The sequence below is a fragment of the Theobroma umbraticum genome, unplaced genomic scaffold, assembly GCF_002168275.2.
Source record: "Theobroma umbraticum cultivar Fairchild unplaced genomic scaffold, ASM216827v3 scaffold_30.0, whole genome shotgun sequence".
In the NCBI taxonomy this organism is placed as follows: Eukaryota; Viridiplantae; Streptophyta; class Magnoliopsida; order Malvales; family Malvaceae; genus Theobroma; species Theobroma umbraticum.
In genome coordinates, this window is record NW_018397254.1 from 11,694,756 (window position 1) to 11,717,890 (window position 23,135).

Below are 23,135 nucleotides of genomic sequence, written 5' to 3' on the forward strand. Positions count from 1 at the left end.
AGTACTCAAAAGGAAAATCAGCGTACCCAGATTTTCTAGAGGAATTGAATCTGTCGGCTTGACGTATGAACAATCGATACGTAATTAAAATAATATGATTAATTAGCAATTAATAGGATTCCTGTAGTACTCAGTTTTTTGGCCATAAATAAATCAGTTCACAGTTTGAGGATGATTAACTAGCATACATATAAAGTAGAGGCAAATATCAACATCTAATTAATGTACTTTATGTGGCTTTTGCTCATTTAGACTCATCCAGGCAATTTCTCTTTTTTTCTGGGATTATTCTCCATTAATTAGCCTTGTAAAAAAAATTAACCTTCTAATTAATTACTGTGTAGTAATTTATATCTAATTATAAATAATGGATGGATCTCCTCATCCTAGATAAGTAGATAACCATCCACATCCGGTGCCCATGCACCATCAAAATTTTGTTTTTATTATTATTATTATTTTTGTTTCAAATAAGTTAATTTTATTATTGTCATTTCTCGTCACATTCAAAGTAGTTGTAACCAACAAGAAATTATTCACGAAGCCTGAAACTGCACCATCTCCAAAATTTTCTACTTATTGCTAATTTGCTCTTCATTTCTCTTAATAGTTTTATGCCAAACTCTGATTTTGTTATTATGCACTTGAGCATTTCGCTTATTAATTGGTACATTATCTCCTTAATTAAAAAGTAAAGTTCGAATCTCTTCTCTTCCAATTATATTAAAAAAAAACTCTAACTTTCTTTATTATCATTTACTGTTTTTTTTTAAAAATATAGTATGTATAAAATTTGTTTGTATTAATCTCTTATGATTTGAATTCTTTCTTTATGGAGTAGTACTTCATATATATCTCTTATATAGTGCTTTTAACTTTGCACAAAGTTTTTGAATTAGCTTTCATTGATTACAATTTTTTTTTTGGGAATTACCCTTAACTTGAAAAGAAATAATTACAGTTGACAATAATAATAAAAAATAAGAATGATTTTTCTTTGAATGTTTAAACGAAACATTAATTTGGGATAGTGAAAAAATATGCAAATTATATAATGTTTATGAGAGTGAATCTTAAACAAGAAAAGGCAAATCAAGAGACATGCAGTTTTCCCGTTAATTACTCACATGCCCTTCGGTAGATAAAAGGCAACATCAGCTTTAGTTTCTACTTTGTATCAAGAATTTTCATAGTGCTTTCCTACGCGCACGTTATTCATCCAAAAAACGAGAAAAATGTACAAAAACAGAAAAGAAAAGATGGAGTCCTGAAGCAAGCTGTTTTTAGGTACAATGTTAATGAATCACGGTAAGCAACAAGCACTCCTTTTCTTTTTTTTTTTGTCTTTTTTCTGGGTTTAGGGGGAAAAGGACAAATACTTTGCAATTGCTTAAACTTATATCATGTCCACTCTACAAATTGATGAGCTTAGATATGAGATAATGACCACATCAAAAATAGGACCTCAATTTGGCATTTATCCCTCATCCTTACGTTATACTAGTAGTGAAAAGGGATCAGCCCCCTCCCCTCGGACTGCATTCTACAGTCGAATATTGCCAAATAAGGGTCACGGAAAACACGTTGCATCATAAGGAAAACATAAAATGGCAGCTAGCCAAATGAAAAGTTTAGGTGCAAAACCCGCTATTAGTCTGCACACAAACGTAACGTCTTTGTTTTGGTAATCGAATCAAATCCACCAGAATTTTGGCTCTATATAAAATTTTATCTAAGAAAAGTAATTCATTGTATTTCTTCTTTTTCCTTTTTTTGTCCTTATACCTAAACGTTTTTTTTTTTTTAAATATAACTCCCGTGGGAGGAACCCAACACATGTAGATTTCAAAATGCTTAAAAATCAACACCATAAAATTAATTTGATTTCGTGATAAACGTTACTTTTAGTAACTACCTTATGTTGAAGGACACCAAATTTACCAATCAATTAATTAACAAGTAATATTAATATTAATATACATTTTTTTTTTCATTTCTCTCTAGTTTTATAATTCACGACTATTTTTCATAATACTTGTTTGTAATCGCATGATGTTCTGTTTATTTTATTGTAATGTTAATTTGATTCCGAAAAGAATTGTGTTAAGAGGCAATCAACCTAGAAGGTGGGTAGCCTAAGTTATATCTGTTGGTAGGCAATCGGTAAGCCTCAAGTCTGTTCCTGTCTGTTCCTTTTCGCATCAGCGGAGATGCAACCATCTTTTTACCAACACACGCCAATATATATATATAATATTATAGTTTTATAGTATTTATATGAATATGTGAGCGTGTATGACGGTATATACATTAAAATAAGTTTAGTTTTTATTTTTTTAATATATAAAAATGTTAAGTTTGCCAAATGTCATAATTTAACCCTCAAGGAGGATTTTAAATCATATATATTAAACCAGATTGAGTATTCTTTGTTTATCTGAAATCTTCAGCCAATTGGTTCGTTTCCCATGCTGCTGGTCCTTCCGGCCAGACTTGAGGAATAAACACATTTCGTTGATGCAAACGCCAAAAGTTTTGTTAATCCGCAACACTGGCAACAACGGTATGACAGAAATGGCCCTAAGATTTAGAACACATAGAGAGGATAACCCACAGATACAGTAACGAACCGTTGCCAAACCAAGGGCCTCAACCTCCCGTTCCCCGACAAACCGTCAAAGGCGGCCCAAAGATTGAGATCTTTAAGGTTGTGTCTTTCAAAAGAGAAAGTGCGGTCAGAGGTGTCAGTGGCTGATGGGGGCGGTGACCAGCGCAGCATAGCGCTCGACGAGGCAGCGAAGCACGCACCACAAGAACCCAATATCTGACATTCGCCCATTGGGGTGGACCATTCACCATCGATTGAGTTCCACTAGAAAGATTAAAAAAAAGAGTAGTTTAGGATTAGACATTTCTAAGTTATTTTCATATGACATTAGAGTAAAAACACCGTGAACTTAGTGCCCTAACAACTCCTTAAATGGTTTTTTATCGATTACAAGACTTTCAGATTTCATCGATCTATGCCACTCGCATTGATCCATTTTATTATCAAGTCAAGCTTTATATAATTGAGAGTCAATATATTTATTGCTTTCTACTTTTATCCTTTTGTAATGTGCTATTTTTTTCAACTGTGCAACTGGATTTGGACATTCAATAAAGATTATTGGCCAAGGATCTAAGACTTATCCAATTCCCATGATCTATTGGAATATTTCTTAGACACGTGGCATGATTTTCTTTGTGTGATTTCCATTAGTTTGATAAAAAGTGGGAAGTCTTGAGATCCTAATCAACAATGAAATGAATAGATCGATCTATCAATATTCTCCTCTCTCTCTCTCTCTTCATACATATATTATTCTTTTCCATGATTAGAGACATAACTTTATCATTCATCAATCAAACTTAGACAAATTTAAAACAAAGTTAAAAAATATGTAAACTCTATGTGCTTTCTTATCAAAGAGTATCAAACAATGTTTTCATACTATAAACAAGAAAGTATATTAATTATTCTCATAATCATAGAATTTAAATAACTTATCAACCCCAATGAACAACTTAGTTTGGGTCCCGTCTGATAATAAATTTTATATATTTCACATTCAAAATAATAATATGAGAAAATGAGGTATTAAAACAAAACTAAAGTTATGTTCCCCATTGTCTTTCTATGGAATTATGTTGTTTAGCATGATATATTAATATATAGCTTTTGCCTTAAGCTTACATGTTGATATTTAGTAGACCATATCCGCTAATATATTTAACTACCATGTGTTATACCTAAGTCGGGTGAATTAGTCAAATTAATTGCTAACTATCTTCTTAATTAAACTCATGAACTGGGTTAATTGAACTTATCTTCATCACTTAAGATTTGATCATTCCAGTATTCGTTTGTTCAATAAGTGAAGTTGAACATAAATTACAAGAGCTCATTAAGGTTGTAAAAACGGTTCATAAATTTGATAAAGAGCTCGAAAGCTCTTGAGTTTACATATAAGCTAATATATATTAATTCTACTTTTAAATAAATTACATTATCTATTATAACTGTTCGCTATCAAAATTCAAAGCCACAAGCCCAAACTGACTCAAATTAAGCCTATCATTTTCATGCTTGCATAAAATTTGAGCCACAAGTCAAATATGATTTTATGAAATCTGCAATAAGCTTGACTCTCTCTAGATAGACAAATGGCTCAAAAAGGAGGAGGCGAAGTTCGATTATGTATTGTTTTTCTAGAAGCGAGATTTTATCTTTATTTTATTTAAATGGAGTTCTAGAAGGGAAAATGTCCTTTTCTTGATTTCCGTGTTGGGATTGAAATTCTGGAATGTGGAAAAGAGCAATAGCGGCCCATGCGCTGGCGACATAGCCCAAGACTTTAGGCAATCTGGAAGCTTTTCCCCATGAAAATTGTTATTGCGTTGGATTGGTAATTTGGCACTTGGCAGCCTCTGCTTTTTTCATGCTTTGACGAAAGGTTAGTGAACCCCAAAGCCAAGGACTTGTACACTTACAATAAGAAGCTTCTGTTGCATCTACGCTATGAATTAATTAAGCAATTGCAATAAATTATTTTAGGAACTTTCTAATGTAATTATTTAAATTCCTTTGCTTCAATCTAAAATAAAAAAATCTATTTACTTATCTACACAACAAGTTAAAAAATTTCAAAATTAAACTATGAACACGTTGATAGTGACAAGTTACCACCACATGAGCATTTAATGTGTTTTATGACGTATATTGTTTTAGGCAATTCATAGTTGCCAATAATAAATGCTTTACATGTCATGAGTCTAACCAGGTCGGTCCATGTCTCACGCAAAAATAAACCTTAACCTTAGCTTGTCCTTTTTATTCTATCTATGAGGTCAGTCCACGGCTCACACAAAATTAAAACCTTAGCTTATATATCCCTTTTATTTAGTCTAATCGTGAGGTCGACTTGTACATGTCTCACACCAAAAATAAACCTTAAGGTCATCCCATTTAATCTGCTACACATGAAAGAAGCAATTTGGTATACGTTATGTGCAATGGTTTGTCTTACTCTTGGCTAGATGATAAATCTTGGCTATCGCAATATCAGAACTACAAACATCACCACTGTTACTGAATTATATAATTTTGTTTAGAATTTAACCATAGGACGTTAATGCATCCCAGTATTTAATTAAGTGATTAGTTTATAATTTTCTATTAAAAGAGTAATGTTTAAATCTCTCTTTTTTAAAATAAAAAAAATGTATTAACAATTATATTATATGATTTTCATTCTCTCAAATTATGGTAAATGAAATGCACTTGTTTGGATGTGGATCCCCAAACTACTGAGACAAAAAGGGTGAGCAGGCATTATCCATGCCTAATCCTTAATAATTGAATCGACTAGGATTTAGTTTTTGGGCATCCCACAAATAAATGGTTGGTCACAACTGAAGCGAGAGCCCTACCTCATCTCACAGACTCCGCTATTAGTGTACAAAGTTTTGGCCTCTAGGTAGTTAGAAAGCAAGATGAGTGGCTACTGATATAATTTGCGTAACATCACAAATGTGATAATGACTTGAACAAAGCGACTAAAAATAATCGATAATATGACAATAATTTAAGTGAATGTGAATAATGCTATGAAATAGAAAGCTAGAATCTAGTCTATAAAGTTGTGAATAGGGAAATAGGTGACGACACCCAGGTCGGTGAAGCCGGTTTCCAGGAAAGAGATGACTCACCGCCAAATGCCTCTTCGCCGTACCTATCGCCCACCTGTTGAACAGTTAAAATATAATACAGTGTACTGTTTTCTCACCGATATCATCTAAGCAAAGTTAAGCGACAAAAACAACGAGCGGATTGGATTTGTGTCCAGTTAGCACTCAGCAATAAGGGAGGAGTTTTTGGCTTTAATTAAAATGGTATGCCACTTTCCTATCCTATCGCCCCATTCTTTGGTCATGCAGTTCATAAGTCAAACAGAGTTACCGTCGTCCTTGCCTCAGGGCATGAACTGGTGGGGCAATTTTTTACTTATTACGTGAGGATCCAGTCAAAATTTAAAGCAAGTTTTTGACAAAATTTGCAGTTCCTTAGAGGATCCACTGTTTGGACTCCCAACTTTCAAGCCACACGTTGAAAAAGACGCCAAATCTGTTCCAACAACCAATCATATCTGGCAAATTTTCACCAAAGAAAACATTAATGCTGTAGTTGAAATGTAAACGTTACATATGTTAAAAGGAAACATGAGTCGAAGCTTCCACATTTTATATAAAAGTAGGGAAATTTTCAACAATACATGGAGAAAACGAAAGCATCTAAGCAACTAAAGGGTGATGAACATTGGGCACTTTGACATTTGTCATTCTCCATCTACAAGAATTTCTCTATGCTTGCAGATAGTGTAGTTTTGGGTACAGCACCAATAACTGCATCTTTCTTCTCACCGTTGACAAAGAACATGATTGTTGGGATGCTTCTGATTCCATATTGTGTAGCAATTGAAGGACTATCATCAGTATTCAATTTAAAGCACTTGAGTTTTCCAGCATATTGCTGTGCTAGTTCACCTATTACAGGATGGATCATGCGGCATGGCCCACACCAAGGAGCCCAGAACTCAACTAGTACAGGCCCATCAGCCTTGAGTACAAGTGATTGCCATGTTCTATCAGTCACAGCTGGAACTGCCAATGTTACAAGCAAAGGAACAACCGAATTATATTGTTTCATGGAGAGACTACATATTTGAATCAAGCAGTTACTTAGTTGTAACACTTGCCAGTTTTAAGGATCACTACTTCAGAACTAGATGACATGGGTTTTATCGAATAACTGACACTTTCTTCTTTAAACAGCATAGAATTCTCATTTTTCAAGCTGAATTTAAAATAGGCTACCAAACTTAAAATATCATGCAATTTCCATAACAGCAGTACTGATTTGCTCAGAATATTCACCTTTTGATTGCAAGTCCCAGTAAAATCATAAAATATTTCAATAAGTTTTCAAAGATGAATACTTAATGCTCACATATAGATTAATCCGACAACAAATTTACATTAAAATTAATTTTGTATGATCTTTCAGCAACAATTCCTATTAGTTTTTAGTTTGATGGAGGATTAAATCCCTCTTTACATAGATGGGCGACGAACAACAAGAAAAGGTTTATACAGAGAGAAATGATTAATGAGTTCATTATTTTGCACAAATCTTGTTGTTCCCTAATCTTTAAGGGCCTTACTTAACTCCAATTATATGCTGATGAATGCCAATAGAATTGCTCCTAAGCCATGCATAGAATCAACCACAACAGTAAGCATTGCAACAAAACTGAAGGCAATGATATCTTGCATTCCTCTATTGTCAAAACATTTCTTTCTCAATATAAAGAGATCATTTTCAGCCAAATTGTTAGACCTTGATAATTAACTTTCAATTTCAATTCCCCACCCTGCCCCTACCAAAAGAAATCATTTTCAGCTTCCAATTTCATGTCAAATAGCAAGTAGAAATTGCATCAATCTCTTCCTCACTAGAAAAGAAACAATCACAACAACTAGGTAATATCTTCTACTGACATGAATAAGGCCATTATTTATGCGGTTCCAAGTGGTAAGCATATCGACCACGTTTATTTCTCCCTTAGGCTCATAAATACATGTTATAAACTAAACATCGAATTTAGCTATCAGGAAAATCGGTTAGAGAACTTGAATGACATTCCCAAAGGCCTAAACCATGTAAACACACATCGCGTCAATACAATGCTACTGTCAACTCCTACCTCCAAATTTAACATATTTCCCCTGAATTCTTGCGTATCAAAACTACTTCAACCTTAATTCCAGAAACCACGATACAATTAGTTACACTTTCAACTAAAATTTTTCTATGTTCCCAAGAGAGTGAGAGAACAGAGCTTACTATCAACAGCAGTATCTCGAGCTTCGCAAACAACGGCGGCTCGGCGCTTGGAAACCCCAGGATATCTCGAATTGTACGACGCGAAAGAAAGCCTCGAATAAGATTGGATCTTCAACCCTTTACATTCCGGCAAACCTCGGCGATTAGAAAGAGAAACCAGCGGCGATAAAGTCATCATTGCCGGCCCAGAGACGGAGGTTCCAAAGCGTGAAGAAGAAGGGGAAGAGAGGGCGGCCATCGACGTTGCTACTGACGCCATTGAAGAGAGTGAGATAGAGATTGTGTTAGCATATGAAAAATATTTAATTCATTAAATTTCAAGGTTTTTCTTCACAAGAAGTTTACTTGAAATTTAATTGAAAAAAAAAAAAACCTTGTAACTATTGAGCATTTGAATATTTAATATATCTCATACAGTTTGAAATTCCCAGGGGCCCACAGCCCACAACTCCACTCTTGCTAAACTCTTTTCTTGTGTTTAGTATTGGGCCAAAACCAGTTTAGTTCGGGTCGTTTGAAATCGCTTTCGGCCTAATGAAGGACTAAGATTAAAAAATAGAAAAATCGAAAATGGGGAAAGAAGTGAAAAACCCTGGGAAAACCCAGCAAAAAACCATGCTGAACAGCAATAGGGTCTTGACATTCACATTGGAATTCTCCCCATCTCTCAAATTCTCAGCCAAAACCCACATAGAATTTCGACCCAGAAGCCTTCACAGCTCAATCATGAACTCTGCATCTCGTTCTTCTCCAAGAGAAGCTCAAGTAAATGATACTGCTTGCGGTGGCAGCGTCACATTGGAGGAGTGGCAAGGTTGGGGCTGTGTATCTCCAGTTCCGGCAATGGTAAACGAGGTTATTCATGATTTGAAGCTCTTGGAGAATAATATTGATGCCCACATGGTTTTTGGTGGTAATGGTGGCAAATTTCAGGTTCACCACCATTCAACTTTTTTCACTCCCTTTATTTTTTTGGCATTAGTAGTAATACTCTCTCTCTCTCTCTCTATATATATATATTTATATATTACTATAGTATTTACTTTTGAATTTCTTTCTTGGATATCTGAAAGGAAAATGTTTGTCCCTTTGCTATTTCATTTTTTATGTCTGAATTGGGAGAAATACCAGTATGTACTGATAGAAGAATGTTTAAGAGATATAGCCTTGTGGCTGCGCCGGATATTTTGTTATTTGAAAAGATAAGACCCTCTTTTCTACCTTGCCTTATCATCTATTTGGATCACAGAAAATATTGCATTCGAAGAACCTTCATATTTGCCTGTTACTCTTGTTCAATGGCGATGCAAATGGGTCTAAGCCAATGTTCTGAACTTTTAATTTCACTTAGACTTAGGTACATATACTCAAACAGAGTAGTCATGATTTTCTCATGGTTTATCACTTTCCCAACTATCTGTTTCCTGTAGTTTCTGCAGTGCTACGTACTTGTTGTTATCATCATTTCTTTCCGTTATTGCATTTTCTTATTTTAGTCTGTTGCGGTAAATGTTAGGGAGATTTTAAAATTCAGGAGGATAAGAAGCACAGAGCTAAATATCAGTCTTTGGGAGACTCAGACAAAAAGTTCCAGTTCTTTTCTGCTCGACAAATAGCATGCCGGTTGCTTGGAAGCCGGGGCTACCTCTGCCAGAAGGTATGTGGTGCTTTTCAGAGATATGTTGTAGAGGAGAAGAACAACCCTTAGAAGTAATTTTGTATCTTTTCATAATTTGATAACAAATTTTATCAATTGTCAGTGTTGGCTTCCTATGGAAGATTGTATGTGTTCAAAAGTCAGGCCTTGCTCACTATGGCGTGGCGTAAAGTTCTGGTTGTATATGCACCCAAAGGTTAGAATTTCCTTTTACCATTTGATATATTGGTGCCCCTGATCAATAGTATATTTTTTTTATAACATCAAATCTGTGATCTTCCCTTTTTAGGATTTTCTACGGCAAAACAACACTGGGAAGTTGTTATGGCAAGTATTTGGTGTTCAAGCTGCAACTTTGTGTCTTTATGGAATTTCTGAAGATGAGGAAATCATGTGGAATGCATTTAAGGATGCAGGTTTCTTTTAGCCTTCTTTAAAAATGGGAAAGTATGCAGTATTGATGGTTACATTATTCACGGAACTGTGTGGTTGAGTTCTTAAGCTCATTTTAGAACTGGTGCGATTACTTTTGGTCCATAAGAAGTGTCACATAGTGAAAATCTTATTTCTTCTTGCTACTTACTTATCTAATTCTTTTCTTTATGATGTAATCATCTTTTACTTCGGCAAAGATAAAAAAAAAAGCTATCATCTGCACTTTCTGACTGACGGAGACATATTTTGGGTTTACCTTTTTTATTATGTTCTTTTGTGATTATGAATCTAGGATAAATAGCAAACTGTGTCAAAACACTAACTATTAGGGTTTGCCCCGTTATTACATGTGAGCTGTTACCTCGTCTTGCAACATATTAAGCTATAGGTGCTCTGCCTTCTAAGTTTTATGTAATTTAATATTTTGGAATTTAAGAAAGGTCTACCTACTGAGTTTTGATCATGTTCTTTGCAATTTCAGGAAAAGGCAAGGTTTGGTGCCTTTATCCTAACCAGAATATAGTACCAAAGACAGTTCAGGATGCCTTTAGCTGTCAATCTTCAGTAGATCTGGAATGTACACATTCATTGGTACTGCCCTCTTAACATGATAGTACATGCTAAATCACCCTTTGTACAATGTGCTTGCTTTCTGTTTTACTTCAAGATATTTGAGAAGTAGTGTGTTGATTTTGATAGAGTGGAGATTTCATTAATGTGATATAAAGGTCATATTTCATCACATGTTAAAATTTGCACAGAACCTTCTTCTTTGTGTATGTTTTTTCAGATTTTATAAATATTTTTATTCCAATTGAAATGTTATATATTAATATTTTCAAATACATTTTTAATTGCAGTGTTTGTGTTTGGTTCATTGTTTAAATCCTTTCCTGTCAATATGCTTTGTCCGATGTTACTTTTCTTCGTGAAATCACTGCACTTGTGGTGAAGCGTTTAGAGGAAGACATCTGGTATTGTTGGGGTAAATGACTATGACAAGAGTAATATTCGAAACTTACTGCTATTGTATTTTGCAAATGATTGAAACATATTAAATTAAAAAAAAAATTAATAATGGTAGCCAAGTGCACACAGCTCTTGAGTTAACACATCTCAGGTACAATTCAATATATTTGCTTGTTATCTGTTACCTCTTCTTTTGAATTATTTCAACCATATAATTGTCTTTTGATATTTTCTTGTCAATTTGTTGCACAGACAAATAGAGATAGAGCTCTGAATTTTGTTCTGATTGATGGTACATGGAGCAATTCTGCGGCAATGTTCAGGCGTTTAAAGGTAATTTGGTAAAGCATTTCCTTTTACCTTTGATTTTGTCAAAACATTGTGTTCTGAGTTATGGGTTATACTATAATTTTTTTTAACAAGAAATGTCTACATTGATGCGATCTCTACTCAGATTCCTCAGAAATTTACCTTCATGATTAACCTATGGTGCTAAACTTTTAATACATGGGGCTGGAAGTTCTGTAGAAAGTGGGTAGAATTGCCTCTGCTTATATGCAGCCTGCCTTGTAATCAAAATTATGTATAGTTCTGCCATTGCTAATTATGACGTAAACCGTATATTTAAAAAAAAATTTCCTTGACTTCTATTTGAGAATTTCATAGAAATGTTATTGTAGGAGCAAGCAAAGTTCCTCTGGGGTGAGGAGGACCTGCCTTGCATATCTCTTGCTGCGGGTGCATCTCTAATGCATAAACTTCGGTAAGGTGTAAATTGCTTTCCATGGTTCTGTCTGTGATACTCTCTTCCTCTTTCCGATTTCATATGCAACCGCTTCTTAGTTTGATTCTTAAATCCCTTTGCTTCAGTTGAAATATATAATAACCATCTATGTTGTTTTGAGGGCAGACCTCAACCATCATGGGACCGTACTTGTACAGCAGCGGCAGCTATTGGTGTTCTTGCTGAGCTGCAGCTTCTTCCAGAGTGTAGCTCCTATGGATTGGATAAACAGGCTGAAGCAGTGGAAGATGCTTTAGTTGTTCTGCTGGAAGCACTGACGGCTCGACGCCTTCGGATGGGCAGGTCCATCACTCGTAAAATAAGACACTCTAGGGACATTTGTTAACAGCTAAGAGATTTAGTGATGTAGGTGCTGGTGAGCGGGAGCAAGGTTACTCCATTTATTTAGGTATGGATTCTTTATGTTGGTTTCTGCAAATTTTTCCATGATTGACTGGTCTTCAAGAAAGTGGAGTCCCAGCATTAAGATACATGAGATAGATGCTAGGAACAAACAAATCCAGTTTCTCTTTGACCTATCTTTTTATTTTTTTCATTAGATGGTTAACTTTTGTTGATACTAATTGCTTCAGTTTCTATCTCTTGTCCTTTTCATAATCAGGTTCTCTCCTCAAATAAACTATTCTTGAACATTATCATCAATTGTTCTCTTTTATAGGTTTTCTATGTTTGGTAGCAATTGCAACAATAACTACTAACAGATGACGTCAACAATCAAGCGACAAGCAGAGCCATATTTGACTGCTAAGCTCTTCACATTGTCTTTTGAAATTTTGATATAGCGGTGCCTTGTGGAAAATGATCTTATGATTTGTTACCGGCTTCACTATTGATGGCAAAATGACATACATTGACTGAGCAAAGGAGTTCGAGTTGAGAAGATGCTTTAAGTAAACCATCAATTAGTTTTGAAAGAAACTAGTTCATCATGGTGTGCTGTTGCGGAGCTAAATTTTATTGAATAGAGTTAGAAATTTATTATTGTAATTTATTTTTTTAATAGTTTTATTTTTTTTGCATGCATGAACATATCTTTATTTTGTTATTTTAAAAATATAACTTGAAATTTTTGTATATTTGATGATTTTGTTACACATTATTTAAGAATAAATAAAGAAGAGAAAAATTATGAAGATAAAAGGTTGCATACTTTTTTCATTAATTTTTTTCTTCCTCCTTTTCCCTTTGTTTCTTTTATAAAAAATATAAAATCATATAAAAATTTCAAACATCTAGATCAAACAGGTATGCTTGTAAACATTTTTTCCAAAAATAATCTTGAATCATAACGTTTTTTTGAAAGTATTTGTTTGAAAATATTTAGGAAAAAGGGTAAAAGAAATAAAAAAAGGGAGGAAACCAAAGAAAATAACAAAAAAAGGGGTTTATGTTTTTGACAAAAAAAAATCCATGAAAAGCTCAAAACATATGTTCTATTTTTAATTTTAAAATATACAAATTTGTGCATCAAACTTTACTATTTTATATTTTTTTAAGTTTTTCTAAATTATTTTTTTAAAAAAAAAGAAATATAAAGAAGTGAAAATAAAACATGAGAAAGCAAAAAAGAATAATAAAAGAAATTCAAATTTTCATCTTACATTCTCCTCCTTTTAGTAATAAATATATTACTCTTTTCTTCCATATTCCTCTTTTTCTTTTTTTTCCCTAAAAGAGCTCAATATTTTTTATCAATTAAAAAAAATTCATTGAGTAAATGTTTACGCTTAATAATGTTTTTTCTTTATTCTAAATTATGTTTTTTTATTTAAAAATATGTGTATATTGTCTCAAGTTGAAACTTAAATCTAATCTCGTGTGTTCTTATATTTTAAAAATAAAATTTAAATAAATTTATAAATTATAAACTCATATTTCTGATTCAAAAGATATATTTAATAGATGGTAAAAAATTTATATTTATATATTCAACACTCAACTCATCTGCAACATATATATCCATTTTGTTACATATATTTATTTGCAATTAAGACTTTTTATTTTTATTTTCATTTTCATTTTTTTTCTTTCTTCTTTTCTTCTTTTTTTCCTGCATAATTGAAAAATACTAAACAAATTAAAAATACAGAAAATTTAAAAATACAACGAAAAATAAAAAATCCAGAAGATAAAATAGAAAAAATAAAAATATTGAAAATTAAAAAAATACAGAAAATTGTAAAAAAGAAAAATGAAAAAAATACAACAAAAAAAAAGGAAAAGACGTAGGATCAGATTAATGTCGAAAATTTTAAATTTATACAAAAAATAAGCTATGAATCGTCAAATTAATGGGCATAAAAATCCCTTTTAAACAACACTATCAACACATAATAATATTCAAGAATTAGTCAGCAAAAATCATAAAAAGGGGAAGCCTTCGTTTTTCTTGTGTGTGTGTGTGTGTCTTTTTGCGTTTGATTTGGGTTTTGCAGTTTTTTCAGAAAAAAAATGTGTTTTGTTGAGCAAAATCTAGATCTAAATAGATTATATGAAAAAGGAGGTTGAAAGGAAGAGAGAATAATTTTTTTCTTTTGGGTAAAAAGATGTCAGCAAGCGGTGATCGACGATCGGCGACCGATTTGGCAGTTGGAATTTGGGTTTGTGAGGGATGGAGAGAGAAAAAAGGCCCAAAAAAAAGGGATTTTGGATTTTGAATTAAAGATTTATCTAGTTCCTCCAAACTACGTCGTTTCGGGGTGGAAATAAAAAAGAAGGAAAAGTTCTGGCTATTGGGTCAAGCCCAAAACAGTTTCGGCATGAATTTCTATTGTTTTTTTTTTGGAATTCCTTGGACTAAAGTGAAGAATAATTTTTTGGACAAAATGGTTAATAAATCCAGAAGATATTGCATAAATTTTTTCACATATGATGTAAACATTAAAATTTTGCTGGTTTTGTATAAATTCAATGCCTGATTCCAAATGAGCATTAACATTTTTGTTATAGGTTGTATATAGCTTTTGTACAGTCACATGCCCATGCCCATGGTCCATACCTTTTTGTTGCAGAAAGCATTTAATAAACATTGTGCTTTAAATATCAAGACAACGATAACTTTAGTTCTGAATTTAACATTAAAATAAAAGCATATAAAATTATTTCCCTTACCCAAAACATCTTTCAAACGATATTGTCAATAATTGATTAAAACTGAGCCAAGAGCCAAGACACTTCTTCCCTAGCTTTTATCTTGTTCTATAGCCAAAACAAAGAAATACTTTCTTTGGACTAGTTGTTGCATGCACATGTTACTATTTATAAATGAGATAATACAGGAACCTATAATTTATAATGTTTTGATTATACGGTTTAGGTTTCTAATTAAGAGTATGGCATGGGTATTTTGATCTTTTTATCTCAATAAAAAGGAAAAAAGGGCAAGAAAACAAAATTAGAAACAAAAGGGCTTTGGTTTTTGAACGTGTTCAAATATGTTATTCTCCTGGATTCTTTATTCTTTACTATATTTTCCCCCTATTTTTTTGGCTTACGTTTTAAGTGTTTAACATCAACATGTTTCCAAAAGCCATAAATACTCTCCCAACAATTTTGCAACTTTTTCCTCTTCTCCTCTTCTCTTCTTTCTTTCTCTTTGTTTGGTGAAACCAACAAACGAAACCCAAGGAGAGAAGGGAAAAGAAGGGAGGTAGAATTGCCTTAGGAGATCATATTATAGGTCTCCAAATATAAAAAGAAAAAAAAAAGAGAAGAAGAAGAAGAAGAAAGAAATGGCTTTAAATCAAAGCTTCGTGTGTCTTATTTTCTTCTTCCTTCTATCTGGATTTGCCTCTTCTTCCACCCACATTTCAAGTAATTCTCCCATTCATTTGTTCTTGTTTTTCCGTTCTTACCTATTCCTTTGAATTCTTAAGCATATTAGCAATGTTTTTTTTTTCTTAAATATTTTGATTCAACATGACATTTAGTCACTGTTTAATTTGCAGATGGTGCCATTGAATCCCATGGAAGTACTGGACGTTACCTCCTTCAGGCCAAAAAGGGTATGTTTCTTTTTTGATGAACAAAAAAACAAAATAAAATAAAGAAAATCTTTGTGTCTGAAATTGTATTTACTTTCTATATTCATCTGATTATTGGGCTTAAACGCCTTGTATTGTGTAAGTTACTTTTGTCATTGGCCTTTTTCCTCACTAAATTTGGTATGGCATTGAGGCTTTGGATTTGGAAGATCTTCATATGACCATTTTGCTTTCTTTTTTACCTCCAATGTCACATTCATTTTCTTCTCGTTTTCATCAAATGTAAGGAACATAATCCAAAAAAGTTAAAAAGAAAAAAATAAAAAAGTAAAAAAATCATACATTAATCAATCAATGAATTAAATGTTTAAGTGTATGAAAACTATAAAATTTCTTTTGCCGTTTCTTTCAAAATTAAGCAAGCATTAGTTTAAATGACAGATACATGTCATGAATAAAAATAATTTACTTAATTTGAAGCTTTGAAAATTTTTTTTAAAAAAATTGATACTTTGAATCTCACAATTTTACCCTTGAAAGTTAAAAAGACTACTCACTCACGAAAGGATTGGATTTTTGAGGTGAAGAAACTTATATAACATGGGATGTTAGGTTCTTTTCTGTACTACCACAGCCAAGAAACTCATTGTCCAACAGCAGAAGGGTTAAACATGATGGAAATTGGAGAAAACTAGTTTCCTGAAAGTGCTTCCTGAATTAGAATTTAGAAGTATTCAATTTACACATATCCTGCAGCAGATAAATAGTAGTATATATAGTCTTCAGTGTCCTGCCTTCCTCTGTAGAAATACACAGATTATATGGAACATGCTTCAAAGCTCTCTGTAAGCATTGAAAAATAAACTAATATGATATGTTACATGTAACGTAATCAACCTGCAGCTTGCTCTGAAGACTTTCAGCACAAGAACTACACAATCATCACAAGCCAGTGCAAAGGACCCGAGTACCCAGCCAAAGGCTGCTGTCAAGCTCTCAAGGAATTCGCTTGCCCTTTCGCTGATAAACTGAATGACCTCAGCACTGATTGTGCTTCAACCATGTTCAGCTATATAAATTTGTATGGCAAATACCCACCTGGCCTCTTTGCCAATATGTGCCGTGAGGGGAAAGAAGGTCTCCAATGTTCTGAACCACCAACCCAAAAAAGCGGTGTGGTGGCCACGAAGCCTACATTGCTGATGCTCACATCAGGATTCCTAGTGTTGCTATTCCAGTTGTTCTAAAGGACAAAAATGTGGATAGCCACTTTGCCTTTTGTCATTGTTAATCCATTTTCCTCTTGTCTTGAGTATGATTTTTTAAAACGCCTGGTTTTCAGGCGATGTTTTCTACTATTTTGTAAGCTGTGGTTGATATCGTTTAATTAAAATATCCTAAGAGTATGATTCTATAAAGTATATATAATCTGTTTGTTTGTGCATAAACTAAATTCCTAGGTTGAGTGAAAAGGCTATGTTATTTCTTATGGCTGTGAACTTGTTTGAAATTCAGACAAGAGCCTTGAAACATTCTTGGATGTTTGCCTGGCACCATCTGCTTAATGTTCGAGATATTCCGAAAGTGATGTTTGGCTCTGAAAGTTTTGAGATATTTGTGGTTGTGTGTTGGGAACTAGGTTCAGTGGATTGAAGTGGATAAAGCATTGGAAAACTGGAGATTCCTTCTTTTGACATTAAGCGACAAGAAGTAAATTCTGGCTATTGAAAGCATCTGCCACAACATCCAAGTCTTTTAAAAACCTCTATTCCGATTGTTACTAGCCTTCACGTGTTCATGATCCATCAATCAGACAATTATCGAAAATATCACTAACCATTGATATTCATCAAATACATGGTGTCCGTCGCGCTTTAACACAACTAGCTAATAGGTGAATACAGAATACTAACGAGCAAATCACCAGAAGAAGCTCTACTTGATTACATGCAAGTAAAAGCATTGTGAACGAAATGAAATGAGTTTGATCTTCTCATGATAATGTTGTAGCAAAAGATTCAGCAACTAATTTAAGGTTTGTTCATTTGGGTGCCATGATAAAAGTTAAATCCCACACCCAAAATTTATTTGCTAAAAATTAGAATAAAGAACTGTTAATTTCATTCAAATCTCTGTACAATTTTTTTTAAACCAATTATCAACACTGATAAAAACCGTAAATCTGAGAAAATGAGAAGAAAACGCAGTCATCTCTAGTCTCTATTACAACTTCTTTGTAAAAGGATTTAAGTTTAATTTTTTTCCAATATATTGTGATTTTTTTAAAAAATAAAAAATAAAACTCCTTTAACTATAACTTGCTGTTAAGTTAAACGTTAACGTGACAAAGTCTTGTAATATGGGGCAAGCTTATACCAGTCACTCTCCAACCTTTACCAATATAATTTTCACCCATAATCCAAATCCACAGGGAGACTGCCCTTGATCATCTGTATCTCTGCACTGATAAAGAAATGGGATTTCACCTTGACTTCAGCTCAATCATGTAGGACTAAAGAGACTTCAGGATAAGGTAATAATGGGCAAAGTATATGCCGCAAGGAGTTCTAGTCCTCACAGCCAATATCTATCTTAAAGTGAAGAATTAAAAAAAGGAGGGAGAAGGACATGTCATGGGATTACACTGGGTACAAGTGGAGTGATTGAATATGTGCACTCAACATGTTAGTTGTTACGATTTATTTATTTACATGTTTTTTTCCCATTAAGTATGACTGCTTTAACGATACTAGCTTTTCTTCATATTGCTTCCATGTATTTGTTGTGTGCCAATTATTGAAACTTATCATTCTCTTCATAGTGTCATCATGTAATGGATGATGCTGTGTAACACATTTTTGCGTCATTGTCAAGTCAAAAGAAACGACCTTAATCAGACCCTGCCATCACTTCAATTAAAATTGCATCTTCTCTTCTTTTTCCACAGTAAAATCCCATACAATCTAAGTCCCATTTAATGTCCTTAAGCATTTAACTGGATAAGAACAAGCCGAAAGACAGTATTGAATGCTAGTAATTAAGTATTTCTATGACTTGGGAGATGGATCCAGTCGTTCCACGTTCACTTGCGTGCAAGGCTTTTTGGATTGAAACGTTAAAATTTGGCAGCGGAGTTAAATAAATAAAACCCAACATGGCGTGCCATGTTGATAGTCCAACCATCTGACGTAGTCATTATATCCAGAACCCTTAGTTTTGGGAATCAAATGGAATTCCTTTTCGCTGTTATGTCCGTTTCTATTGATACAGATAAGTCATACTTTTAGGCTACAGATTAAAAAGAAAAAGCATACTTCATCATAGATAAAAGTTGTGCGAAAGGGGTGAAGAAAGTTCCCTCACTACTCACCGAAAGGAGCTACTCAGAAAATCAACATCGCAATCAAACAAGAAAGGGAACACCAACAGCAGCAAAGCCACGGAAAAAGGAATGTGCAAAAAGCTTGCAAATAAAATCTCTTTTATAGCCCATTAAGTGGATATCATGGTGGTGTGTAGTGAACCAAATAGTTTCGTAATGTGGATGTCAAGTGTGAACCAAACTGCATATCATTCTACAACCGCACTGCAATTTAAGCAGTGCTTTTGAAAGTGAGGAATAGTGCTTCAGCAAATCACAAGCCGAATTGGATGAAGTGTCAAGTAGAATTAGAAAAACACAAAAAGCTAAAGCAAGTGCAGTACTTTTACTTTTTTTTGCGGTTGGATGTGAAGGTTCGGTTGCCAAAAACTCTCCAGCATAGGCAGCTAGATTTGAGTAGTTGAGCACGAGGTTGGCTCAAGATCAATGTAGAGTAGATTCAACCAGAAAAGTTTCAAGTTGGAGTAGCTTAACAAACTGGCTCACAATTCTGTTTTCTCATTTGGGGGTCTTTTTGAACATTCAAAACCCACTTCTACCTAAAAATGGATTAACACAAATGGTGCTGGTGCCATGCTTGAACAGTTCACCCAAAAAGGGAATGCAACAGCAACACTGAACAAGCTTGCCAAGCTTGAAATGGGTAAACGTGAATGCTGCTTATAAGGTTTATGGAGAATTTGCAATTCGTAATCCAATTTCCTCAAATCCCATCACATCACATGCCACCAGGACTACCCTTCACAACCTTGGGCATCCCTTACCATTTTTTCCTTTTTAAACAGAGCATTAACCAACCAATTTTGGAGGAGAGAACCTCAATCATGTACATCCTTTTTTATCCAAAATGGAATAAAAAAAAAGAAAAAGAAAAAAGAAAGTCCTGCATATGAAAAAGGGACTTTTCATATAGTTAATACTAAGAAACCCTGAAACATTACAATTCATCTCTCTTCTTAAGAATCTAGCAAAGGCAAAAAAGGTCAAATAGTAAAGAGTCTTCATCTGGTAAAATTGAAGCTTGTGTTGACCAAGCTTTTCATCTGTGAGCAGTGATCAAAGTCTCAATGAACCTTAAACCATCAAACCTTGGTGCAAATTTGTCCTTTGAAGGTGATTTCTTGATTGCAGAACCTTCATGTTCCTTCTTTTCCTGTAATATTACACAAACTCACTCATTTTATTTATTGATGATAACAGTATCTTTAAATTGAAAAATAAAAATTTAGAAGAAAAAGATAAGGTGATTGATTTTATTTTCTAAGTACTAACAGAAAGAAAAAAAAAAGATTGATAGTTTAATACCAAAGTTACCATTAAAATATTTGAGAATTTCAGAGACAGGGAAAGGCCAGAAAACCAGAAAGATCAAAAGTTCAAATTGGAACAATTCCAATAACGAAGCCAAAAAAAAAAATTGAAAAACGTAAACTTGACCATTGAAATCACGAGTTCTTGGTCATTATTTTCTGGGCAACCAAACAGGGCAAAACTCGAAGGGGACAAATACTTTTCCAAAAATGAAAGGAAAAAGAAGAGAAACCCAGTATTCATCTAACGCAAATTAGTAAAAACAAAACAACCGAGAATTGAGTTCAAAGATTTTACCTCGCTAGAAAACTGAAAATTGGAGTTACAAGCAAAATTGGAGGAAGAAGGAGAAGAGGAAGCAGAGATGGCAGTAGCAGATGCGGCAGCGACCGAAGCAGCGAAGAGCCCGGGTTTCTTCATGGCTGGGGATAAGCAATCTGATTCAAAGACCTCTGGAGAAGCGCAACGAAGAACGGGTTTTTTTTTTTTTTAATTTCTTGGATGGGAAGTTGGAGAGAAAGTGAGAGAATCAATGAGAAAAAATTGGCCTTTGACGGCATTTATATACAAGGGGGAGGTTGCCAGTTAATGGTAATTTCGAACATTTACGCGGCAACCATGCCCACCTTGGTCTTTTGGCAACTGCAAGTACCTTCTTGCCCGTTAAATTCTTCTTTGGTTGTAATTATTTTTATAAAAAATATCCTCTCACTTTTCATTATTTTCCCTTTTTATTCACTTTTTTATGTTATTTTGAAGAATATTTTTATTTTTATTTGAAATAAAAAGAAAATTGGAATCTATTTTTTTTAAAAAAATGCATCTACTGTTCAAATATTTTATTAAAAATGCATACGACTTTCATTAATATGTGTAATAATTAATATGGCTGTGCACTTGTGCTAGTGGTAAACCAACTATAAAACCAAAACATAATACTTCCGTTAATGCATAAGTTGACTTTAACAACTTTTTTCTTTTTTTTTATTTTTAAAAAAAGAAATAGCAATTGCCCAATACCAAGTTACAACAATTACAAATGCCATTATTTCATTCTTTTATAATACTTTAAAAAGTGACGTATTGTGACAAAAAAATTAATAGAATAATATATACAAATAGTTTTAAAATTTGTATACACGATACGATTGTACTATTTCATTAATTTAGCTGGCCAAATAGTCCTTAATGAGGGAAGAATTTGTGCGGGACCTGGTCAAATCTCAACCCTACTCAAAAAGCAAAAGTCGTAATAATTGGTATTAAAGAAATAACTTTAACATGTCATGCTTGACTTAATTGCTAGTATTCTTTTCAAAGAATATATTGAGATCTCAAAAGGAAGAGAGAACAAAAGTATGATAAATATGTCCCCAAAAAATAGCTACAAGAAGAGAAGTTAACATAATATTTCCCAAAACAATCCACTATGTAGTAATTATAAGGGCAATTCATAAAATAAGATTTTTTTTCTTTTCATTCCAAAAACGTGGAAAAGGGGGAGCTTCGTAATAGAAAAAAACAACAAACTAAGGAAGTTATTTCGCGGCACGTCGACGTTGATATTTTCGGGAGAGGCCCCTGATAGGCTAATGATTTCAGGTATCAGTCAATTGTTGAGAGGCACGTGTATGGTCCAGATCAAACCACGCCATCTTTCCAGTTCCCCCAACTCGTTAAATAGACCTACTCAAAGGTGTTCATATTCGGCAGTTACTACATGAATTTCCAGTACAGTCCCTGAGAAAAATCCCACTAATTTTTGAGACTCCAAACAAAGGATAGCCACGTGAAAATCGAATTTTGGAGTTCACAAGGGACAGTACTCTAAAATCGTCACGCGTGTCGCGCAAGGCTGGCGATTTTTCATTCTTGTGGTTATCATTAGTTGACTGAAAAGATGACTAACCACTGCGTACTTGGCACGTGTCTTAACACGCGATTCTACAACCACATTTTATTTATTATAAAAAACTATTTTATATCTAATTAAAAAATCATTTAAAAAATAATAAATAACATACGTTCTGCTACTAAAAAATTTAAAAATCTCACTGAAATATATAAAAATATAATAATCTACTTATTTTCATAAAAAAATATTTATAAATTCATAAAAAAAAAAAACTGTCCATTTTATTTAATAATATTTTAAAAAGTCGGTTGGGTTTGTTGCAACCTTCGGAATAGTCGAAAAGTAAAAGACAAAAGCAACTGTTATTTCGAGGAAGGGGAAAGATGTAAGCAAGTTCCCCAAGCGAAGGCGTGGTGAAATTGTCCTTGTCGGATAAATCTTGGTCAGTTTCAGACAAATAGGTAGATGACAGGTGGGCTATTGGGATGTTCATGGGAACTAGGAGAAATGCTAATTATTGGCCCGAGTAAAATAATATACATGTTCATAGTATTCATCCTTGTTTTGTCGGTCCTCCACACGTAAAGCCTATTGAAGCAGAGTCACGTCTCCTTGTAATATGGAAACCAAACATACATTTGTTTGGGATATAAAGCAAAATTTAATAAGCAATTTTTCTCGTTGCTTTTAAAGATCAAGAAAACCTATTTTATCTAAATTTGATTGTTCTAATTACTCACAAGTTAATATATATAATTAAGGATAATAAATAAGTAACAATTTTATGAATATT

General features: G+C 33.5%; 4 protein-coding genes across 5 annotated transcripts; 2 read left to right on the forward strand and 2 right to left on the reverse strand.

Annotated features, from left to right (window-relative positions):
* Nucleotides 1-6,176: 6,176 nt before the first annotated feature.
* THM1 (thioredoxin M-type 1) lies at nt 6,177-8,319 on the reverse strand. The gene is made up of 2 exons (XM_021434770.1): nt 7,946-8,319; nt 6,177-6,702 (listed from the first exon to the last, which is right to left on the reverse strand). Exons 1-2 carry the CDS (start codon nt 8,202-8,204, stop codon nt 6,389-6,391), a joined length of 573 nt encoding a protein of 190 aa, XP_021290445.1. The 5' UTR covers nt 8,205-8,319; the 3' UTR covers nt 6,177-6,388.
* Nucleotides 8,320-8,375: 56 nt separating this feature from the next.
* On the forward strand, nt 8,376-12,945 carry LOC110421223 (DTW domain-containing protein). Of its 2 annotated transcripts, XM_021434751.2 has the most exons (9): nt 8,376-8,878; nt 9,462-9,602; nt 9,706-9,798; nt 9,892-10,018; nt 10,519-10,628; nt 11,259-11,339; nt 11,687-11,769; nt 11,917-12,199; nt 12,470-12,945. In XM_021434751.2, exons 1-8 carry the CDS (start codon nt 8,516-8,518, stop codon nt 12,134-12,136), a joined length of 1,218 nt encoding a protein of 405 aa, XP_021290426.1. In that variant the 5' UTR covers nt 8,376-8,515; the 3' UTR covers nt 12,137-12,199; nt 12,470-12,945. The 2 variants fall into 2 exon arrangements, with proteins under 2 accessions (XP_021290426.1, XP_021290433.1); XM_021434758.2 differs by lacking the exon at nt 12,470-12,945 and having other exon boundaries at nt 11,673-11,769; nt 11,917-12,056.
* Nucleotides 12,946-15,311: 2,366 nt separating this feature from the next.
* Nucleotides 15,312-17,206, forward strand: LOC110422389 (GPI-anchored protein LLG3-like). The gene is made up of 3 exons (XM_021436269.1): nt 15,312-15,624; nt 15,759-15,815; nt 16,698-17,206. Exons 1-3 carry the CDS (start codon nt 15,543-15,545, stop codon nt 17,039-17,041), a joined length of 483 nt encoding a protein of 160 aa, XP_021291944.1. The 5' UTR covers nt 15,312-15,542; the 3' UTR covers nt 17,042-17,206.
* A 2,858-nt stretch (nt 17,207-20,064) lies between these two features.
* Nucleotides 20,065-21,036, reverse strand: LOC110418707 (uncharacterized). The gene is made up of 2 exons (XM_021431510.2): nt 20,785-21,036; nt 20,065-20,329 (listed from the first exon to the last, which is right to left on the reverse strand). Exons 1-2 carry the CDS (start codon nt 20,905-20,907, stop codon nt 20,216-20,218), a joined length of 237 nt encoding a protein of 78 aa, XP_021287185.1. The 5' UTR covers nt 20,908-21,036; the 3' UTR covers nt 20,065-20,215.
* Nucleotides 21,037-23,135: the final 2,099 nt, after the last annotated feature.